Source organism: Miscanthus floridulus, chromosome 4 (genome assembly GCF_019320115.1).
Source record: "Miscanthus floridulus cultivar M001 chromosome 4, ASM1932011v1, whole genome shotgun sequence".
Taxonomy (NCBI): domain Eukaryota; kingdom Viridiplantae; phylum Streptophyta; class Magnoliopsida; order Poales; family Poaceae; genus Miscanthus; species Miscanthus floridulus.
Window position 1 is genome coordinate 114,991,015 of NC_089583.1, and position 14,958 is coordinate 115,005,972.

The following is a 14,958-nucleotide window of genomic DNA, read 5'->3' on the forward strand; positions in this document are numbered from 1 at the left end:
CCAAAGGAAGAAAAATAAGTAAAAAGAGTGAAATGCACGAGTGGCCCTTCAACTCATCATGGTGTATCATTGTGGCCCATAAACTTTGAAACTTCAGGATTGACTTGTTAAATGTGTGATCCATGTCCAAACTTTCCAAAATACCCCTACTGTTATTGATGTGGTATGCAAGTGTGGAGATTTTTTATTGACAAATCAAAGTGAAAAAAGAAAATAAAAGGAAAAGTATCCCCCAAACACTCATGAAGCAGACTAAAGAAGAATAAAGTGTCTTATTTGCCACTGCAAACTTTTACCATTTGTTATTTTCCATCAATGTCTCACACCTCTGTCACTAGCAGTGGGAAAAAAATGCAAAATCATAATGGTAGGAAAAGAATTTATCCAAGAAAAAACTCAAAAGACAAATCTGAAAAGCTTCTGTTTATAAGAAATTTTAACTGAACACATCTCCATCTTGTCAGTGCCACATTAGAAATCCTATTAAAAATTTTAAGACCCCCAAGTGCACTTTCAAAGTTTATAGACCTGGATTACAGTCCATAACAAATTTAATAACCGCATTTGACTCAAATAAAAACTGTTCATATTATTTTACCTATTAGTTGCCTTCTAGCAGCACACTCTACATGTTTAATACTTAAAAAGTAAATAATTCTACTTATTATGTGATACAATTGCTCACAGTACAAAGTAACCCATCACGATTATGCAAATTGCTGAAAAGCAAAAACTCGACCTTTTCTTTGTGTGTAATTGCCAAAGTAATGCCAAATGGAAACATATTTTATACCTTGTGGATTTCACATTGCACTCATCACAAGTTGCCAACTTGTGCACATAATATTATTATGTCTTGTTGTGTTGTCCTGGTACTCCATTTGGTTCATGCACCCACATATATTCCAATGCAGAACATCATTTGCATCCAACTTGTCCACTCACCAACTCCACTTGCACTATAGTAACTTGTCATTGTAATAAATTAGCTCACCTAGAACAACCCAATTGTAGTACAAATATGCAAGCACAAACTTAACTGCATTAAGTCATTAGCCGAAGCTATCACCCACCCCTGTATCCCCCATCTCCATTGTTAGGTTCTTGGCTAGAATTCTTGCCATGTGCGGTGGGGCCATTCTCAGTGATCTCTACTCGCCAGTTAGGCGGAAGGTTACTGCCGATGACCTATGGACAGAGAGTGGCAGCAGTAAGAGTGGGAAGAACTGGAAAAGGAAGAGTTCTTGGGAGTTTGGTGAAGACGATAACGATGACTTTGAGGCTGATTTCGAGGGATTTGAGGATGGTGATAGCGAGGAAGATGGTGAAAACTGCATGGCTTTGTTTTCTGATCCTTTAGTTTTTGCTGCTTCTTTATTCTGCTCTTAAGTTGTTGATTATGTTGCTCTTGTATTGTTATGTTATTATATCCTTTTGTTTTCATTTTCATAGTGCGCTTCAAAGAGGTTCTGTTGTATCATGGTTACCATCATTTCTTATCCTTACATATGGTTGTCAATGCAACAGTAGATCCAGCATATATATATTTGGATCCTTTTGATCTCAGATACAGAAGGGATAGAATTGGGATTTCTGTTCGTTAACCTGTTTTATTTTCTCATGCAGAGTTCCAAATGAACAGTTCGAATCTCGTGGTGGGGTTCAATGTTCATACTGCCAAAGTGGCCAGCAGGAAGAGAAGGACACAGTATCGTGGGATCCGGCGGCGCCCTTGGGGCAAATGGGCAGCTGAGATCAGAGACCCATGCAAGGGCGTCCGAGTCTGGCTTGGCACCTACAGAACCGCTGAAGAGGCTGCAAGAGCCTATGACATGGCAGCCTGGCGCATACGTGGCAAGAAAGCCAAGGTGAACTTCCCCGACGCCATCACACATCCCAAGAAACGCCACCGGGGGCGTGTGACTCGACCAGGAAAGATGATTAGGTCACAGGAGGTGCTGAAGCTTGACGGCACCTCTGTCGATCATGTCATCTCAGCTGGCAGCAGCACTGATGATGCTTCCGTCGTCAAGCTTGAGTTGCCAGAGTCAGCTTCTCTGCCACCCATGTCCAGCGCATGGCTTGACGCGTTTGAGCTGAATCAGGTCAACGAGTTGAGCTACCTTGAAGCTGAAGGGAAACACGTAGCTGAAGAAATTGTTGGGGTGACAGATATGGTTTTTGGCAATGGCGAAGCGAGGACTGCCGATGATTTTGGGTATTATGAGCCTTTCCCGAACTTCATGCAGTTACCTTACATCGAAGGTAACTCGTATGAAAACATCGACGCCCTTTTCAACGGTGACGCCGTTCAGGAGGGCGTCAACATTGGATGTCTCTGGAGTTTCGACGACGTGCCAATGGACCACGGTGTTTACTGAGACGCAGCAGCTCAAGGATCATAGTTTCAGGTTGTAAGTGCCCTTATTAAGCAATTGAGCTATTCCTTTTTGTTTTTCGTTGTCGTTGCGAAGAGGAGCTCTTTTTCTAAGAGTTATTGTTCTCTTGCATTGCATTGATACAGGGGGCGAGGGAAGGTCCGGGCTTATATTTTCAGACGATGATTGCAGTGACATTCCTGTGGAAGTGTGGTGCTATTCCAAGATCACTTCGTAATTCTTGTTGGGGTTCCCGAGCGTCATGGATGCTGAAGATAGATTTGCGAAAGTAGAAACATGTTTTACTGCTGTGTAATGTAATTATGGATTTTCCCTGTTATCATGCTCTTTTCGCCGAATTAATTGTTGTTCTATGATCACCGCTCAGGTGATGTTGTATCTTGCTACTGTTGGCCTGATGGAAGCACCAGTATTGGTGGTTAAATTCAATCCAACTGAACCTATTCAACTTGTACATGAATGTCTCAATGTTCCAACTCTCAAAAGGAGTTCCTGGAGAAACCATGGCGTGAAATTTCAGTGCTTGCATGCTGACGGCACCGTACTCAACTTTGTGGATGAAGAAGACGTGCTGTCACGCCATCTTTTGTGTCGAGGAAGCGCTGCAGAAGCAAAGGCGAAGATGTTAACCTAACTGACGGAAGGACCAATAACCTTATTTGTTTATCTGCCAAATTGCTCCTTGGAAGGTGAGACCGAGGAATCGTTTACTCCGGTTAACCACACGAAAAGCAAAGGAATCTTTGCTAGATTTAACGTGACAATAATATTTCGGTTGCTGCGATGCTTCTGCCGGTCTGCCGCTGCCCACGAGGCCACGAGGGAATGAGACAGACGGGTGCGCACTGCGCTCGTGGGCGGCCTGCAGGGCCGCTGCAAACCTGACCCTGGTCGTGTTTGGAGGCCGCGGAACGTGGAAGTGGAAGACGGTGGGCGACGCCGCTTTGAGCTCATCCCTCCTGTTGCCAGAAACCATTTCCTTTCCCTGAGCCTGAAAGGATAATACAGCTAGAAACTCCTTTTCTGAAAGGACAGTACGGCTAGAAACAAATTTTATCAGTCTTCCACAGTTCCACTCACTAGTAAATAAGCAGCGGTCGGCACGCGATTGCAGCGAAATACCACGTGATTGCAGCCAAATGGCCCCATCGAATCAAATAATCTAGCCACAAACAATCCAACAAATGTATCAATCTTCCATTGCATGAATGAGTCCACAGAGGCACACTGCAGCGTACTAAATATTCTGCAAACATTTACATGTGTGGACTGATATCAGTAGTGAAACCATCCAACAAATGCTGTACATTTTTTCCCTGCCATATTTCCTTTTTTTTTAGAAATTTTGCTGCTACTTTATGTTTATATACATGACTGCATACCACCAATGCAGCATAGTATCACACCAATCTAAATGGCCTAGCTAACCATTTTGGAGAACAGATCATCTAGAGCTGAGTACAAGGGCTGGGCAGCTCGGGGCCGCTCCACCCTCCCAAACAGGATATCGGTTGCAGTCAGGTATGCATCGCCGTAGAAGCGTAGATTGGTCTCCATCCTGGTTGTCACCACATTCCCTTCCAGTGAAACCCCAACGAAGGCACCTGTTTTAAAAGTTTCCATGACATTAAGCATAGTGAGGATATTCATGAACACGCTAAAATGTACTCAATCCGTTCCAAATTATAAGACGTTTTGGCTTTTCTAGATATGTAGTTTTTGCTATGCACATAGATATACACTATGTCTAGATACATACTAAAAGCAATGTATCTCGAAAAGCCAGAACGTCTTATAATTTGGAATGGAGGGAGTACCATGCGTAAGTTAGAAAGATCTTGTGATATCTCAATGTGAGTAGTACGAATTGGTGATTCAGACTGTTCTGGTCTCTTTTTCATGGGTAAATGTACGTACACATTACCTTTTTAATTATTGCTAGAAGGAGAAGATAAGTAGGAACCTAAGTCACACTCTTAAAAGAACACTGCCATTACCTTTTTATGATCAAATTATCACTTACTAATTTCTATCTAAAAAGAATCTAGAAGGGGAGTGCTGCTAAGAGCCAATGTTCAAATTTCTACCTTTGCTGCAGCTGTAAGTGTAGCATATCCCAGAACCTTTTTCACTGGCCCGAACGTCTGCCTCAAATGCTCTGCCAATGGGTCCTGCTGCAGCACTCAATCCTGCTCCAAGTGAAAGATGAATGCGACTGCTGAAAGCCTTGACAGCTTTACGGTCATGAAGCACAATGATAAAGTCTGTCAGCTCTCCTCCAATCTGGAATATACAAAGAAAGGCCACCATCAAATGGAGATTAAAGACCCTACTGACTTGTACTTAAGCATCCACTTCTTTACATTGCTCCAATATCTACTATCATCTACACCTTGCAACTCAACCTTGTAACAAGCCATAATGCTCAAATGTATTTTTTTCACAAGTTGTTCAGGATGGGTATGCTAGTTTTTTACTTTTTTGTAGAAAAATACGTAGATAGTTAGATCCCATAGTAATTATATGGATATTTTTGCATAACCACTGAGGTAAGTTTTTCTCATTACCCAGTCACCTGGTGCGTCTATCAACTAGATTGTGTTTTCTGTACTACCAACCTAATGTTGTCAGCATATCTTTTATTGAGTAGCGCAAAAGTTCTTGTATTTTTTCATGAAGAACAAATCATGTGTCTGTACATGCTGAGTATATATATATTAAGATAATGAGATTAGTGGATAAATACCTGCACTCCCCATCCCAGGCCAACAGATAAAATTGCAGAGGGAGCAGACCATGATCCATCTGATCTGCGAGCAACCACAAGACCAGTGCCAACTTTGTACGTAAGAACTGCACCTGCCTTGGCAACTGTTAGAATTGCAAGTCCCTTCGCTCCCTTGAGAATAGATGATGGGATGGACTTCTCAGGGTTTAATCTAGCAACCTACACATTCCAAAACAGAAAAATTCTTAGCTCCGGATGATAAGGTTACATCTCTTTGATGGGTACAACGTCATACACACCTGACAATATTTCTTCATTGTGTTTGTAGCCTTGTATATCTCGTACTCCATTGATACACCTACAGGCATGTTCAACCAGCTTCTAGTGCTTGTCCAATCCATGACATCGTGTTTTGCTTGCTGCATGCAGTTACTATTGTAGTTGATCAATAAGCCCTGAAGTGGATCGAGCCTCTCATAGCAAGCATCACAAACTCTCTGAGGATCACGAATCCTGAATTTCATGGGCATCAAACATCTTCCCTTGGAACAGTTTTTGCAGAATATACCTCCACAGAACCGACAATGGTGCCTTCCACGAGTCAGAGCTGTAAAAGGCAAGTTGCACTGCAGGCACGCATTAGCAGAGCTATCTGGCAACCACTCTGGTGGATCTGCTAGCAACACCTCCCTGTATGCACTATATTGTAAAGCATTCGCTTCAAGTAGTGGTGGGGCACTTGGAACACAGACGGAAGGGTGCACATTGACATCACCATTCTTGTCAGATCCAAGGAATGATATGTCCGTGCTGAAACCTTCCTGCTGCGATGCATCATCCTCACTCTTGTTTACACCAGTGACAATCGAAACCAGCCCACCTAGAACAGTCTTCAGATTGACTTTTGGACTAGCTCGTGTTGGAGCGAATGGGTCATCCCTTGAATCATACTCTGGGAAGTCTGGTTCAAATGCTGGCTCATAAAGATAATCCTGAACCGGATAGTTGTTTCCAGCAACTACATTGGACAGAGCAGCTCCCTTCTGGCCAGTGTCCATTTTGGACAGGGAAGAGTACGCCGTCATTTCATTTGGAGTTCCCATGGAATCATCTAGAGGTTATAGTAGGAACAAGGGACTACCTGCAAGTAATTGCAGGTAAGTTGTTAGAACGAGATGCAAAGTGGGGGGAAAAAAGATTTGCAGCAGCGCAACCCTAGCTATCCAAAAACGATTATTCTTGAATTATGCACAATATAATGTGATGGGGAGAGAAAAGATTTGCAGAAGCGCAACTATTAGTATATGCTGTTGTTGTTGTTGTTGTTGTAGTGCTTGGTCGTTTGCTTCCGTGAATGCATGCACCCATGAACTAATCTTTTTTTTCAGCGAACATATACTAACAGTTGCGCTGCTGCAAATCTTTTTTTTCTACCCCATCACATTATATATTGTGCATAATTCAAGAATAATCGTTTTTGACAAGTGCAACAGTATTTCGAGTCCAAACTAAGCATCAGAACCAACCCATGAACTACCAATGCAACATGTATGTGCCATGTGGAAAACAAAAGCATCAAGCAGCTGAAACTAATCCCAGATGCACGACACGACCGAGCCACATCAACTATGACCCAGATAGCTACCCAAAAAGATATGATTGCGGACGTGCTCCCCCAACGTCGTGGACAGCGGACCCTAACCTCTAAGCACAGGTACGCGAATGGCTGATTGAGGCGACAGCAACCGCGGAACCCTAGATTAGATGGGGCAGGCAAGCAGACCGGCCGATCACCCGGCTAGGCGAGACAACCAAGCCAACAGAACAGCGATCAATTCAAGCGCGGCGCGGCGCGGAGACGGCGAATCAGCAATCGGGCGGAGCGGCAGAGGAGCTTCACACAGGAGAAACGTAAGAGATGAGCAGCGAGGCTTACGCGTGCTTGGATCGGAGGGACCGCGCGGGAGCCGATGGGATCGTCTCGTCGTGGTACGGGATGGAGAGGAGAGCATGCAGCTCCGGGCGGCGGGGTTGGGCTTGGCGTCGGAGGCGGGGATCGCGTCGATTGGCTTCTTCCGCCGGCAACGGCAGCGGGGGAAGATAGAAGAAAACAGAAGATGGGATTCGGAGGAGGTTATCGACCGGCTTCCCGCTACCGGTTAATTTGGGGATAAGTTATCAGGGGCTTTGGGTTTTCCTTTCGAGACTTTTCCCTGTGTGTCATTATAAAAAGATCGTAATCCTTTGTATGCCCTGAAAAAATTCAGCGGTCTTCAGCGTCATTACTCTAACTTTTTCGTGTCATCCATGCCACTTCCGTCAGTTTGGCTCTAACGCCGTTAAACTGCAGGTGTAAAAAGACGAAAATGCCCTTAAGTTCAAATATGTTATTAATTTTTTTGAGCATCTTAACGACTTCAAATGAAAAAACTTAAAACTAGAAAGTTGTAGATCTCGTCGAGATCTATAATTTTCATATAAATTTTTTTTTTCATTTAATTTCGCAAAAAAAAAATGATTAATATATCTTAGAAAAATTATATTATTTTTTTTGCGAAATTAAATGAAAAAAAATTTATATGAAAATTATAAATCTCGACGAGATCTATAACTTTCTAGTTTTGAGTTTTTTCATTTGAAGTCGTTAAGATGCTCAAAAAAAATTAATAACATATTTGAACTTAAGGGCATTTTCGTCTTTTCACACCTGCAGTTTAATGGCGTTAGAGCCCAAACTGACGAAAGTGGCATGGATGACACGAAAAAGTTAGAGTAATGACGCTAAAGACCGCTGAATTTTTTCAGAGGCACACAGAGAATTACGATCTTTTATAATGGCACCAGGAAAAGTCTCTTTCCTTTCCCACCGTGAGTCCGTGACAGGAACGAGGAAAGGGTCCGAGCTGGCGTCTCGCGCGGCCTCAGCCCTGACGAGTTATGGTGGGCCCACCTCAGACGCTGACGCGGTGGCACGTGATGGGCCGCGAGTACGTGCTGCAGCGATGGGCCAACAATACGCGGTTACCTTATTTGGGCTCGATTTGGTGGGCTTCTTTTCTGCCTACAGTGTTCATGTCTTTCCTTCCTCTATCTACGATAATAGGTTTTTTTTTTCATTCACTCTAGAAAATTAGTATATTTGAAGATTTTGGGCAGCTAAACGTCCTATAAGTCCTATAATAAGGGAACAGATTCCCCATCGGGCGTGGCGTGCCACTCGGCTCCGTCCGTTTCTCTCATAAAAAAAAACAAAATTCCTGACTCCGCCTTGTATCGTGCGCCCATCCACCCACCCTACTCCACCGCGCCGCTGCCGCCATCCCCCGCGGCGCCTTCGTCCCCCGTAGAGAGGAGGAATCCTCCGCCAAGGTACGCTACTAGCTCGACTGCAGCTGCTGTTGGACCCGGTCGTCGGCATCTCGTCCTTCGCCTCCAAGCTCCATGCACGTGCTCGGCGACTGCAGCGGCGCCGCCATCCCCACGCGCCACGTCGTGCTCCGTCCTCCGCCACGCCCAGGCAAGGCGCAGGCGCAGCTGGCCACTGCCAGGCCACGCCACAATCCTCGACCGCAAGTGACCGGAACCAGTCGTTCCCCGCTCTGCTCTGCGTCGCGCGAAAGAAGGGTGAAAAATACATGTTGCAAGCGTACATTTCAAGTGTTTCAGAGGTATGTTCTAAGTGTTTTCAGATAGATGTTACAAAAATAGATTGGGATGTTGCATATGTTGTAATAGTTGTACACGTATGTTGCAAGCTTCTGTTCTCAATGTTTCATCTTTTTTTTCGACGTATGTTGCAAGTGTGTTTATCTGGATGTTGCGTATATTTCAAATGTTTCGGCTGTTTCAAACGTATGTTGCAAGTGTTTTATCTGGATGTTGCTTATGTTGCATTGTCCATACACATGTGTTGCAAAGCGTATGTTGTAAATGTTTAATCTGTTGCGGACGTATATTGCAGCAAATGCTTTATGTTGCAAACGTTCAATGAGCAGGCATGGCAAGGGGGTGCAGGCGGAGGTGGTCCCCTTGGGCACAACGGTCTCCGCATGCGCGGCAGCAGACGCGGAGCACAGAGTTGTATCCATGTGTGTGGCAGCATGCACGGAGCACCAATATACTGTTGCAAAAAACCAAACCACTCACGCGTGCACGGTCTCATATCCATCACAAAATAGCTGCAAAGTCGTACTTGTACCTCCCATTTGCAACGCACGGCATATAAAAGTATGTAACATAAAAACAATTGGCAATTGGCATCGGCTGTGTCCTGTGTGAAGAAATGCAACGGACCATACATGTGGAAATCACCAATCAGAAAGGGCACTGAGAGCTATGAGACCAGACCAAAAAAATAAAAATAAAAATCAAAGGGTCTTATGTTGCCATTACGAGGGACCGAGGAGGGAGTCATCTGAAGACTGGAATGTACAGTATTTGATTTAGCAGGAGAAGAGCTGTGTGGAGCTACATTTCCAGTAGGGAAAGCTTTTATTTACTCAAGGTATGGTAAAAGGACCGGTGATACAAACAGTCCACGGTGGATGGCAGCAAGTGATGTTCAAATACTACAAAGGAAAGCGTATGCTGCTTGATATTGAAGCAGCAATCTGGCTCATCCGATGCAATCTCATTGGGGTCCTGTACTCCTGTTATGAGTAAGAGTAAAGGCACCGAATGTACGACACATAAGAGACTGAAATCCAACAGAAGGGTAGCTAATCAAGACAGCAAATGCTTTTTCGTGCATCAATCAGATTTCATGGCAAGAATGCACCCACCTCAACCACCAAGCAAACACTCGAATTGATTCTTACAAGTGCTGTAGTGATTATGCCTACAAAATGGCCGCTCTAGATTTCAAGCATCATATACTTTATACGTGCACAACGAAACCAGGAATACACATACAAGGACGTGCCAATTTACATCGGAAAAGAGAATTATATTATTTCTAATATATAGTTTAAGCGCAGGAGCTGCTACATGACATCATCAGTCAGGGCTCAGATTCTTGCTTCAACATGGAATTGTGGCAGAACCGACTCACAAGCAGGCGGACAAGCATAGTTCTAAACACCATTTTCGAATCCATCCCTGCAATACCTCACTCAAAATAAAATAAACGGACGAAGGAATCCTACAAACGAAATTCTTAGCTTCAGAGCTAGCAAATATCGTAGTGCCGAAAATGGTTCCACCATATCAAAGTGTGGTGCACAACTGCACATCATTTATCCATCTCCCAGATAATAGCACTATCCTCTGCATGAATGAAGTGGCTATTAAGAATTAGAGTCTATGCAAAATACACACGCAATGCGAGTTTTCCAGACACGATGGTAATGTAAATCATTAAGAAAATAGAGTGAGTGATTTGATGATTTCTCCTGGCATGTACCTTTGATCTTTTTGTTTATCCACACCTCAATCAGCATTCCTGCACCAACTCCAGCAGCACACACGGCACCATAGATTGCCAGCGCGGAAGGCAAAGATCGCCGAGGCAGAAAATAACACTCAGGGACTTGTCTGATCTTCTTTGGAAGGCGCTTCTTGACAACTGGTTGACTAGATTCAGTAGTCACTGCACCACCCACAGTCTTCCAGTCCACATTCTTCAGCATATCTTTTGAGTCCTCACTAGCCATTTGGAAGCTGTGTATGCACAAAGGTTATGACAGTGATCAAGGACACATCATCTGTCTAAAAATTGGATCCTACTACAATCTCATAATATCCTAGAATAATTGGGGCAGTCAGCAGAGCATACTGTTGCAACTAGTAGCACATTTGCAGATTTGCTACCACCAGGCAGATAGAGATAATAGATCTAGGATGTAGGAACAATAATGTCAGAAACAACATCTTCAGAAACAACTCATTTCATAATCCTCAAGCATTCATTCACTGATCACCTACAAATTTGTAAGTTCGTAACTGGAATTGACAACCTGTCAGTTTCCATAATTCAGAGTGCATGACTAGGTAGGTCAGTAAATCCACAATCTTAAGAGGATCACTGTGGCACGATTCCAGTTTAAAGGAAGTTGCATACAGAGAGAGGCAACACAACACACTGTTTGTACAATCCTTTGTAATTTCCTCCAAAAAGTGAACAACGAGGAGCTCGAAACTAGTCGACCGTAACACGCCCGATCTATACAGAAACCAATTCCTGATCTGGCTGGAACAAGCAGGTCCACGCATCTGATGCCACGACTATGAGAAAAAGCGAGGCCAGGCCAATCAGGCGGCGCGGTTGGCTGTTGATTAGAGGTGCGGTGAATCCCCTCACCTGGGTGAACTGGATGACGGCGGCGGCGGCGGCGTTGGTGGGCTCTGAAATGACGCCTAGAATCAGTCAGCTCTTAGGGTCGCAACTCGCGAGTCCGCACGGCGGGCGGATGGGCTTATCGTACGGCAAGCGGTGCGTCCGGAGTCGCCTTTGGCTGGATAGCCCGGTGACTGCCGACGGCCGACGGCCGACGGCGAGTGCTCCTCCCTCCGGTGCGATTGGTTTGGCGTCTGACGGGCGACTGAGCGACGGGGGATTGTGGAATCGGCCAGAGCCCAGAGAAAGTACAGAACGGAGACCGGAGATGAGAGTGTCACGCGTACATGGGCCAGAAGAGTGGTGGGCCTACATCTACAAGGTCCATCGCGCACCCCAAAAGGCCCAGATAGAAGGCCCGTAAAGCAAAACCGCAGGACATCACGACCTAGGGTTTTCATTCTTGACGAGCCAGCCCATATAAAACCTGAGCACCAGCCACCTCGCGACCTCTCGCGCCGCCACCTCCCTGTTCCAGCTCTCTAGCGCCCGGCGCAGCCGTCTGAAACCCTAAACTTCGGCTGCGACGATGGCGGCGGCACCGGCAGGCGGCGCCGCGCGGGCGCTGTCCCAGCGGGAGCAGGACATCCAGATGATGCTCGCCGCCGACGTCCACCTCGGCACCAAGAACTGCGACTTCCAGATGGAGCGCTACGTATACAAGCGCCGCACTGATGGTATAAGTCCAATTCTCTCTACGTCTTGTATTTGATATAGTTATAGATCTATTGGGATCTTCCTATGCGCATGCAGATATTAGGCTGCGATTGTAGTTCAATTGAGAAATATTGGCGCGTAGTTTCAGTCGACAGATATTGATTCATACGTATGTAATTTCTAGTAGAGATTTTCTGGTATCAGCGTGATACACATATGTGTATGTAATTTGTAGTTCTTGGTTATCAGTGTGATACACATATGTGCGTTGTCTGCTTTTAGTACTATTTCTCCAGTATGGTCTTGAGGATTTGTCTAGCATGAAGATTTGGATGGTTTCTGGAGTGGGTATGATACACATACGTGTAAGGTCTAGCTGCGACATTACAAGTGCTATTCGTCTCAATGTCATACCATCCATGAGTTGTTAGATTTGTTCATACTAGGGTTTCATCTCCATTAGAATGGCTAGATTGAACGTTGGCTCGCCAAGCCTATCACAACCCTTCTCCTTTACCAGTGCTTGGGACCTGCTATGTTGAGACAACATACATACTGGATTTTATCAAAATTAAAGGATCAATTGACTGATATCGAACATCATGTGTCTATGTTGCTATGTTTGTTCACTGAAATCAATGTGAAGAACGTCCTGTAGTTCAGTGCTAACTCAAGTTGCTTATGCCGACCAATCCCTTTTGTCATTTGACAATGGTGAACTGTGAATTAACAATAGTGCTGTTGTATATTATCCTTCAGGTATCTACATTATTAACCTTGGGAAGACCTGGGAGAAGCTACAGCTGGCTGCGAGGGTCATCGTTGCAATTGAAAATCCTCAAGATATTATAGTACAGTCTGCTAGGCCCTATGGCCAGAGGGCTGTCCTCAAGTTTGCGCAGTACACTGGTGCTCATGCCATTGCCGGCAGGCACACTCCTGGTACATTCACCAACCAGTTGCAAACCTCATTCAGTGAGCCGCGCCTTCTTATCCTGACTGACCCCAGGACTGATCATCAGGTAAACTTATATCTGCTGAAGGAAAAACTTTGTTGATTCAGAGCACTTACAAATCTTCTTTATCAAACTTTGCACAGCCCATTAAGGAGTCTGCACTTGGAAACATTCCCACCATTGCCTTCTGCGACACTGACTCTCCTATGCGCTATGTTGATATTGGCATTCCTGCCAATAACAAGGGGAAACAGAGCATTGGTTGTCTGTTCTGGCTGCTTGCCAGAATGGTCCTCCAGATGCGTGGTACAATTCTTCCAGGACACAAGTGGGACATCATGGTAAACTGATATAATCTGTACTAGTTTCATTCCTACCAATTTCTGACCTGTATAAACAAAGCATTTACCTTTTGTCGCTTCTTGAATCATATGCTTGTTTCTCTTTTGCAGGTGGATCTTTTCTTCTACAGAGACCCGGAGGAAGCAAAGGAGCAGGAGGAAGAAGAGGCTCTGGTTGCTCCTGACTATGGCGCAGTTGCAGAATATACTGCTCCAGGGGCTGACAACTGGGGCGCCGATTGGGGAGCTGGTGAAGCTGCAGCTCCGCCTGCTGCTGGCATTCCAGCTGCTGGTGCAGACTGGGCTGCTGCTCCAGGTACAGTTACTCTTCTCATAATAATGTGATTTGCATTTAAAAACGAGACATTCTAATCTTTGTAGGAGTGTTCTGTTTACACATGCCTAGTTTGTCTAGAGTACAATGTTTAAATGATTGATAGTTGATGCTCTATTATACCTTTTGTGTGCCTAGAAGGACTATCTTTGAGATACTTAAGCAATAGAAATCTGTGACTTTGATTTGAATCCAGAATTACCCACTTGTATAGATTTGTATTGGCATGAATCAAAGAGATCGTCGTGGCACAACTAACGATGTAACATTAGTTTGATTCTATGGTTGGTTGTTTTTCTTTGTTTGTTTTATGTCCTAGTTTAGTTGACTTTGTGCAGTATATGGGCGTGTTGGATGTCCCTCTTTAGTTAACAATATTAAAATGTTAGTTCACCTACAAATTAAAAATTAATACCATGATTGGGTATTAGATATTTAGGTTCGTACCTTAAATTGTATTCATCAATTGTAGTCTTTCTTTAATTTGTCCTGTGTGTCTAAAGCTAGATGGTGATTTGAGCTGAATCTTTGATGTTTTTCTAGCGTGGCTTAAAATGTAAACGTTTTTTTTTTTGTCACAAGTAGCCCTTCGGCCTATCGGTTTTAATGTGTAACTGTGTTGAAGCTTTAAATCTTTATAGATTTACTCTTCTCATAATAATGTTTGATCACATTTGCTTGTTTCTTTTACTTTTATTATTACCTGGTTATCTGCTTGTTTAGTTTAGTACACCTGTGGCGCTTACAATTACACATGTGAATTTCAGCTCCTCCTGCCGATGGTGTCTGGGATGCAGCTGTGGCTCCTCCAGCAGCCACCGGATGGGAACAAGGCGCTGCCCCTGTCGCGGCACCTACCCCTAACTGGTAGTAAAGAGTAAATCAGCATGGCTGATGGCTTATACTAGTCATCATCAGAACTTGTTGGTAGACACTGGTTGAGTAGTAGCTTAGAAGTTTTTACGTGCTACTAGATGAGAATCAATTGTGTTATTGACTCTGCTGAGACAGCGAGTGAATCGGGCCCCTTTTTGTTATCATCTCAAATAGATAGCTGTGTTTTAAGCGTATTTTGTGAACTGTATGCTCTTCGTTGCAGCAATTGTCTCGCCTGCTTGCTTGTTGTGGCATCTAAATCTCTGAGTTGTCAATGTTGTATCACCGCACCCAAGATTTATTGATCAGGTTCCCTGAAAGCTGATGAAGCTG

At 44.3% G+C, this 14,958-nt stretch overlaps 4 protein-coding genes across 5 annotated transcripts; 2 read left to right on the forward strand and 2 right to left on the reverse strand.

Annotated features, from left to right (window-relative positions):
* Positions 1-581: 581 nt before the first annotated feature.
* LOC136550418 (ethylene-responsive transcription factor 1-like) lies at positions 582-2,878 on the forward strand. 2 transcript variants are annotated; one of them, XM_066541986.1, is made up of 3 exons: positions 582-1,324; positions 1,627-2,414; positions 2,525-2,878. In XM_066541986.1, exons 1-2 carry the CDS (start codon positions 1,123-1,125, stop codon positions 2,379-2,381), a joined length of 957 nt encoding a protein of 318 aa, XP_066398083.1. In that variant the 5' UTR covers positions 582-1,122; the 3' UTR covers positions 2,382-2,414; positions 2,525-2,878. The 2 variants fall into 2 exon arrangements, with proteins under 2 accessions (XP_066398083.1, XP_066398082.1); XM_066541985.1 differs by having other exon boundaries at positions 585-1,324; positions 1,627-2,411; positions 2,525-2,876.
* Positions 2,879-3,662: 784 nt separating this feature from the next.
* Positions 3,663-7,273, reverse strand: LOC136552737 (uncharacterized). The gene is made up of 5 exons (XM_066544303.1): positions 7,064-7,273; positions 5,427-6,268; positions 5,146-5,346; positions 4,487-4,682; positions 3,663-4,003 (listed from the first exon to the last, which is right to left on the reverse strand). The coding sequence occupies exons 2-5, from the start codon at positions 6,228-6,230 to the stop codon at positions 3,819-3,821; spliced, it is 1,386 nt and encodes a 461-aa protein (XP_066400400.1). The 5' UTR covers positions 6,231-6,268; positions 7,064-7,273; the 3' UTR covers positions 3,663-3,818.
* A 2,645-nt stretch (positions 7,274-9,918) lies between these two features.
* Positions 9,919-11,689, reverse strand: LOC136552739 (uncharacterized). Its single transcript, XM_066544304.1, has 3 exons — positions 11,426-11,689; positions 10,529-10,785; positions 9,919-10,392 (listed from the first exon to the last, which is right to left on the reverse strand). Exons 2-3 carry the CDS (start codon positions 10,776-10,778, stop codon positions 10,358-10,360), a joined length of 285 nt encoding a protein of 94 aa, XP_066400401.1. The 5' UTR covers positions 10,779-10,785; positions 11,426-11,689; the 3' UTR covers positions 9,919-10,357.
* Positions 11,690-11,885: 196 nt separating this feature from the next.
* Positions 11,886-14,830, forward strand: LOC136550421 (small ribosomal subunit protein uS2-like). Its single transcript, XM_066541989.1, is given in 6 exon segments — positions 11,886-12,138; positions 12,878-13,140; positions 13,218-13,415; positions 13,527-13,731; positions 14,517-14,564; positions 14,567-14,830. Coding segments are annotated over 6 exon segments (909 nt in total). The 5' UTR covers positions 11,886-11,990; the 3' UTR covers positions 14,614-14,830.
* The last annotated feature ends 128 nt before the right edge of the window (positions 14,831-14,958 follow it).